The 7,726-nt window shown below is 29.1% G+C and overlaps 4 protein-coding genes across 4 annotated transcripts; 2 read left to right on the forward strand and 2 right to left on the reverse strand.

Annotated features, from left to right (window-relative positions):
- Positions 1 to 336: 336 nt before the first annotated feature.
- BN7_6423 (uncharacterized protein) lies at positions 337 to 1,044 on the reverse strand (the record flags this gene model as incomplete). Its single annotated transcript, XM_011273023.1, has 1 exon — positions 337 to 1,044. One exon carries the CDS (start codon positions 1,042 to 1,044, stop codon positions 337 to 339), a length of 708 nt encoding a protein of 235 aa, XP_011271325.1.
- A 426-nt stretch (positions 1,045 to 1,470) lies between these two features.
- Positions 1,471 to 2,040, forward strand: BN7_6424 (uncharacterized protein; the record flags this gene model as incomplete). Its single annotated transcript, XM_011273024.1, has 1 exon — positions 1,471 to 2,040. One exon carries the CDS (start codon positions 1,471 to 1,473, stop codon positions 2,038 to 2,040), a length of 570 nt encoding a protein of 189 aa, XP_011271326.1.
- A 620-nt stretch (positions 2,041 to 2,660) lies between these two features.
- MXR1 (peptide-methionine-S-sulfoxide reductase) lies at positions 2,661 to 3,154 on the reverse strand (the record flags this gene model as incomplete). Its single annotated transcript, XM_011273025.1, has 2 exons — positions 2,661 to 2,995; positions 3,076 to 3,154. 2 exons carry the CDS (start codon positions 3,152 to 3,154, stop codon positions 2,661 to 2,663), a joined length of 414 nt encoding a protein of 137 aa, XP_011271327.1.
- Positions 3,155 to 5,242: 2,088 nt separating this feature from the next.
- On the forward strand, positions 5,243 to 6,295 carry BN7_6426 (Cystathionine beta-synthase; the record flags this gene model as incomplete). Its single annotated transcript, XM_011273026.1, has 1 exon — positions 5,243 to 6,295. One exon carries the CDS (start codon positions 5,243 to 5,245, stop codon positions 6,293 to 6,295), a length of 1,053 nt encoding a protein of 350 aa, XP_011271328.1.
- Between the last annotated feature and the right edge of the window lie 1,431 nt (positions 6,296 to 7,726).

The raw sequence follows: 7,726 nt of genomic DNA on the forward strand, positions 1-7,726 counted from the left end.
AGTGCTATAATCATTAAATAATCAAATGACGAAAATGTACATTTAACCAGGATTTCAATAAGTAAAAGAATTGTTGAGAAAAGAAGAGAATATTGGAAAGTTGATCGATTAGAGGGCCATTTGAAGATTACTATATGTTCATTTAGTGTTGGATGTATATTATAAGTTGGTGAAAAATTGCGGAAAGCGTAATATGCGTTTCTTTTCTTTTAGTTTATAGCTTGAATAGTCGTGAAATTTTCATTACATGATTGGAAATTACTCGATTGCGATAAGCTGAAATTATATAACATTCCATAACGCTATACCACCCATTAACAGAGTTTCTATGATATCCTAAAGTAAATCATCTAGGAATGCTTCATCGCTTTTTAATGCAACTGGTGTCTTATTCTGATTTTTTTCACTTGGTTGTGATTGTGATTGTGATTGAAATGATGGATTGGATAGATCATGGGGTATTTGTTGTGATTTGATTGTAGATTTATTTGATCTTTTACTAAGTAATCTCTCTAAATCATCTATATCATCTTCACTTTTATCATAAGTAGAATCTGGATCATCAAATTTTGAATCTATAATTTTCAAATTTCGTAGTTCATCATTTGACATTTTTTTAAAATCTTTAAATGATGATTTATCTTTTTTAGAATCAATCTTATTAAAATTTAATTTTTTAAAATCTATATTTTTCAATAGTTCTTCATCATCTTGATCAAGACCTAATATTTCTAATTCATCTCTATATCTCCATGCATTTGTCTTTGTCTTGTCAATTTTGGGTCTTCTAACCACTGTAACACCTTCATCGTTTATAGCTTCATATTGATCACCGTGTAAGACAAATCTACCTTGTTCATCTGTTTCAGGATCTAACACATCTTCATATTCAATTTCAGTTTCTTCAATCTGTTGTGGTTCTTCTTTATTCTGATCTGTTGATTCCTTCGGTATCACTTTTGAGTAATCTTTCTTATGGTGTCTCTTCAATTTGGACTTGTCTTGAAACTTCTTACGATTCTCTTGCTTGATATTGTAATCCATTGTGTAATTGTTAACTCTATGTCACTAGTACAATCCTTAAAACAACTAAAACTACTCTTATATTAATGTCTTCTATTTGAGTCTATTATACTCTTCTTATTGTATTCGCGATTGTAGTAAAATTATTCAGGGTAATATTGCAAGCTTATGTAATAAATTATGAATTTTGGTGGCCAACCATGTTTCTGTTTCAAAATTTCACGAACAAACTCCCTTTACTTTTTAATAATTTAAAACTAATGACAACAAAACCACAAACAATTTTGATAAATATCAACGTTTTTACACAGAATATTATTATGAAATACTTGAGTGATAGAGTTATAATAAACAGAACATTATATCCTACCGTCAAATCCAACATTTAACTACTACTATTGTCAAAAGCATCCAACAACAAATCTCACATTATAAACAAAACATATTATGATGGTTCATGATCAATTTAAAAATCAAGATACCAAATATTTTAATCAACATAAAAATGATGGTTTAAGACTTCCAGAAGCTCGTTTACCAAATGGTCAAGCGCCAGATTTTGGCGGATCTTCTAAACCAAAAAGACAACATCAACCACATCAAAACAAGAGTCATAATAATGAAAAGAAAAGACCTTCAAGTTCTAGCGGTAATCATCAAAACAACAACAATAACAATAACAAAGGTCCAAACTCAAGACCAAATAGTCATAATGGTCAACCAAAGAAATCCGCTGGTAACAAAAACAATAATAATGGGGCTAATAACAATGTTAATAATAAACAACATAGATCTCCAAAGAATAATAATAATCAAAAAAGTCCCTTATCATCACCAAAAATTACAAATTCTCAAACATATACCTCAACTCCTGGTAATAATAACAATTATCCAAGCGCTCCATCTTCATCAGCATCAAATCTGCCAATTAAGAAGAGATCATCTGATAGTTATGCTGGTCATACTTTCCATAGTTCACCAGGTACAAATTCCCTACCAAAGCCATCATTTATATGAATTTATGAATTTATGAAAATGGAATAACTAAACCATTTTTGGTTTTTGTTTTCATGATTATGTTTTATCATGTTATACTATTATTTTTTTTTATATTATCAGATTTATTATGTTTGTGTTTTTACTTTTATTGAATTTATTGGTTTTATTACAAAGCTTACAGAAAATGCAATAGAATTTTGTTATAGATTTTATGTTTGTTTTACAACATTTGATACACTTTTGCTTTAATTCTTTTGTTTATTTTTATGGGGGCGTTATTATAAATTTTAAAGGCTTTCAATTCATTTTCAATTTTATTTTTTTATATATTATTTTATTTTTTATGTATCTCAATTTAGATACTATTTTCCAAGTCATTATGAAATGTCATAACATGATTGACTTTAAACATTATTTTTTATGGGGTTTTTGGTGGTTTATTTTTTTTGTCACACATTTCCTCAGTTTTTATGGTTGAATTAATTTTTTTTTGAACTTATTATTATACAAGATATATACAAAATACAAGATTATCGACAAGTTGAAAGTTTATTCATATTCTTTTACTTGTTGATTATTATCAAAGTTTAAAACAATTTATACTTATTGTAAATTCAAATTATCTGTTATATATACAATCAAATATTTCTAACAAAATGAGTTGGACATTCATATCCTGAAGGATTATTATGTAAATATAATTGATGATAATCTTCAGCATCATAAAAATTTTTAATTGGTTCAACTTTAGTAACAATTGCATTCCCCCATTTTGGTTGATATTCTTCTGTAACTTGTTTAGCAATTTTTAAATCTTCATCATCATGTGTGAAAATTGCTGAACGATATTGAGTACCTTGATCAGGACCTTGACTATTTAAAGTAGTTGGATCATGAGTCTTATAAAAAAAACCTAATAATTCTTTTAATGAAACTGTTGATGGATCATAAGATATTTGTAAAACTTCAGCAACTATTTAAATTTTATATTGTTAGTACTAATTTAAATGGCAAAAACATATTTTAAAAAACTGTGTACTATAATTGAAATACTTACAATTTGTATCACCTCCACAAACTTGTTTATAAGTTGGATTTTCAGTTTGTCCATTAGCAAAACCAACTTTTGCATCTATTAAACCTTTTGAACCATAATGTTTTCTAAAAATATGTTCAACACCCCAAAAGCATCTATTCGATTAATATATTAGTAATTAAACTTATAATAGATCCCATATATATAAGATAGTAAAACATACCCAGCTGCAATTGTTATTAATTTGTTTGATTGTGGATTGAATTTAATAGTTGGTGAAATAACTGACATCTTATAACTTGTAATATTTGATTTTAATGATTGTTATCTATGTTAAAAAAAAGAATGTTTTGAAAGATTCCGTTTATCGATACTTTATGAGTCTTTGAAATGGTTGTCGCCACATAATTTAACGGTTGCCACAGTACAGTAGTTAATAACTTGATCATGATTAACTTATAAGAGCCAACTTTTGTAGGATTCAATTGCTGGATTGACATCAAGAACAATTTATATCTGCAGATTATCTGTCGTGAAGGGTGTACTAGCTTTATTTTTTTTGAATATACGGGTTAGTTATGATCTTATCTGGGATCATATATGTTGAGATCTTTCTCTATTCAAATATTTAAACCTTCGAACGTCCATGATCTAAATAAATGAGCTATATAACAATATTGGTTTTGAAAGCTAGTTTCGTATTCGGATCCTTAGTACTTCTTCAATTTGAAAGTATGACTTTTGGAAGTTAAATCATTACTCCAATTGACAAATTACCTTGATAAGATTCTAATCAATTCTGATCTTTGATTATTGCATGACTCAAAACTCTTTATATAATATTATGATGATCTTCCAGACCAGATATATTGGGGTTATCATTAATTAATTATTGATTTTAATTAATTATATGTAGATCATATACAACTTGTACACGTATATACTCGGCGGCTAATTACTAGTTGATATAATTTAGTGGATCATGAGCAAACTTAGTGATACCCATATACAAGGTTCACACGGCTTATGCTTTAATAATTGATCAATACATTCATGTTTATAGTGTGTTCTCTTTTTCTAGTACATCAAATCAATATACTGTGTCACTGTGTCTAATATATTAAATCATTCAAACTTCATTATACTGAAGTCCGCAAAAACATTTCTTTTTCCAGCGTATGTGTCAAAATCAAGTATAGCATCTCGGCGCCACTATTTTATTTTACTCCAATTCATGAAAAGATCTTAGTACTTCATTGAGTAACAGGTATGACTATAGATTACAAGCGCTGACACTATAAAGAGTTAATAACATTTCATAACCTATCATATGTTGGGTAAGGTCACTTGTGAACTAATTATAGCATCTCAACTGATCCATGAGCGCTACCGCATCAAGATCACTTGATTATTCACTGATAAGTTATAACCACTATTGTTGAATTTCATTTTATTTTCTCAGCGTATATACCTCCAGAGTGATACATGGTTCAGAGTTAAAAAATCAGGTACCAGGAATCCGATTTAAAGCTATATATAACCCATGACTAACACTAGCGCTGTTTTGTGACAAGCTTTATATTACATCAAAATGACACCATCCTTTGGAACATAATCGAACACGTATACCTATTCTTTCAGATCATTTACCTATCTCCAACTTATGTGTCACCAGATTAAACAAGTATATACTGTTTGGCCTAAAACAGCTAAAAAATTGTAGTTTTTATCAAAGCCCGCACTGCAAGTAGAGTTCAAATTTGATTTAGTATAGCACGGCTACCTTCATAAACCAAGATTTGGAATTCTGGATACTCCATGTGTCTATTTACAGATTTACTATAAATCTATGGGATTCCCTTGTCTTTTGTTTCTCTTAATTGGATCTTTATCAACCTCTTCAACTTCAACTTCAAGTGAACTCATCATTATAATCAATTTAGATCTAAAGAATTTATTTGCTCATATTCGATAAAACCGAAGAGATCTATATTATTTCCGAACAAAGAGCTCAATTACTACAGTTATTTCAACAGTTATCGATTGAATTATCTATTTACTAGAGTAGCCTTGGTCTTGTCACATAATTCAAATTCAGATATATAAATTCATTGTTTTCCCCCATTATCCAAGTGATCTATATCAAACTTACAATCAATCAATTCAAATACATCACATCACATCATGGCTGACGAATATCCTATTGTTACTAAAGAAGAATTTATTAAAGGTGTAGGAAATACACCATTGGTTAAAATTGAATCACTTTCAAAAGAAACAGGTCGTGATATTTATATCAAAGCTGAATTCAAAAATTCTGGTAAATCAATTAAAGATAGAGCGGCTATTTATTTGTTAAATGATGCATTATCAAAAGGTACATTAAAAGAAGGCGGTACTTTAGTGGAAGCTACTGCTGGTAATACAGGTGTTGCATTAGCTTTAATAGCAAGAACTTATAATCCACCATTTAAAGTTGTTTTATACATTCCAGAAACTACTGTTACTGAAAAAATTAATGTTTTAGAATCATTAGGTTGTACAGTTATTAAAGCTTCAATTGTTCCACCAGATCATCCAGAATTTATGAATACTTTAGCTATAAAATATGCTGAAACACATGAAAATACAATTCATATAAATCAAATGGATAGTTTAGTTAATCGTCAAGCTCATTATGAAACCACAGGTCCAGAAATTTGGAAACAAACTAATGGTAAAATTAATGCTTTTGTTGCATCTTGTGGTACTGGTGGTACTTATACAGGTATTGCATCATATTTAAAAGAAGTTTCAAATGGTAAAGTCTTAAATTATGTTTCAGATAGAGAAGGCTCAGGTTTACATTCTTATGTTCAAAGTAAAGGTACAAGTTGGGAAGCTGAAGGCTCATCATTTGTTGAAGGTGTTGGTAAAACAGCACATACTGGTAATACAGAAGGTATTTTAAATTATACAGATGGTTCATATAGAATTTTGGATGAAGAAGTATTGGTAACAATGTATAAGTTATTAGATGAAGATAATTTATCAGTTGGTGCTTCATCTGCTTTAAATATAACTGCTGCTAAAAAATTAGCTTTAACATTACCAAAAGGTTCAATTGTTGTTACTACTGCTGCTGATTCATCTGAAAGATATGCAAGTAAGGCATTCAATAAAGAATGGTTAATTGAAAATGGTCATTGGGATAAAATACCACAACATTTACAAAAACATGCTAATTATAATAATTAAAATTGTGTATACTATAAATAATAAACTATAGACTTTGCCTAATAATTATAGGCTTATACGTAAAGTTAAAGGCAAAAGGCTAAAGGCTATATATATTAAAGGCTAAAACTGTCACTAAACTCCCAGATTAGGCAGGTGTCCGAATCCAGTAAATTGCAATCTATGTTCTGCAAAATTCGGTGCCTGCAAAATTTTCATATAAACAAAGCCAGTTAACTAGTAAATCAAAATTGAATCAAAATTGAATCAAATTACATCGTTTAAATCCATGAAAACATTGGAAATTTATACTTAAAACTCAGTTAAAAAACATAATACTACCTTTAACCATTTAATTACACTCAACTTATCTTCAATTGTTTAAATAACTTCATTTCTAGAAGTAATACATAAAATTTTTCAGTATCCAATTGACGTATTTTACCTTTGCAGTACTAAAATTCATCGCACATCGTTTCTTTTGGCAGAAGATCCTCCGTACATGAAGGGTCGCCCTACCAAGCCTTTCTTCCCAACTTGCGTAATTCCAAGACTTGCTTTGTGTAAATTTCAGAATACCCTGTCTAAATTCAAATCTGTCTGTCTATTTCTACACATGTACAATTTATTTTGTTCTATGGAACTTTTTTTTTTTTTGCATGTAGATAGTTGATTGGGAAATTTTCAGGAAAAATTTTTTTTGAATATATAAGGAAAGTTTTATCGCCACTTTTCAATTAAATTTAAATACTTCTCAATTCTTCGTCCTCACACCGGAAATCATTTTGCATTCCTTCTGAGTTAGATTAGAACATATTAAAATGGTAAGTGGCCTTGATTCATTATCCATTCAGTTCAATTGGGTTTATAATTAGGTTTTGAAAAAATTTTCATAACCTTTTTTAGATTAAATTTGATCTGAATTTTAAAAGGATTTGGAAAAGTTTGATCAAACATTGAAATAAATAGAAGAATAGATCATGAATCAATTGAATATTAGTATTTGATTGATTTTAATATATCATCTTCATTTTTATTTCATGATTGGAAAAATTTTTCACATCCCCACATCACAACCAAAAAAAAATTTCAATATACTAACAATTCTTTCAATAGGGTAAAGAAAAATCTCACGTTAACGTCGTCGTTATTGGTCACGTCGATTCAGGTAAATCAACCACTACTGGTCATTTAATTTTCAAATGTGGTGGTATTGATAAACGTACCATCGAAAAATTCGAAAAAGAAGCTGCTGAATTAGGTAAAGGTTCTTTCAAATACGCTTGGGTTTTAGATAAGTTAAAAGCTGAAAGAGAAAGAGGTATCACCATTGATATCGCTTTATGGAAATTCGAAACTCCAAAATACCATGTTACCGTTATTGATGCTCCAGGTCACAGAGATTTCATCAAAAATATGATTACTGGTACTTCCCAAGCTGATTGTGCTATC

Source organism: Wickerhamomyces ciferrii, contig 00274, assembly GCF_000313485.1.
Source record: "Wickerhamomyces ciferrii WGS project CAIF00000000 data, strain NRRL Y-1031 F-60-10, contig 00274, whole genome shotgun sequence".
In the NCBI taxonomy this organism is placed as follows: domain Eukaryota; kingdom Fungi; phylum Ascomycota; class Saccharomycetes; order Phaffomycetales; family Wickerhamomycetaceae; genus Hansenula; species Hansenula ciferrii.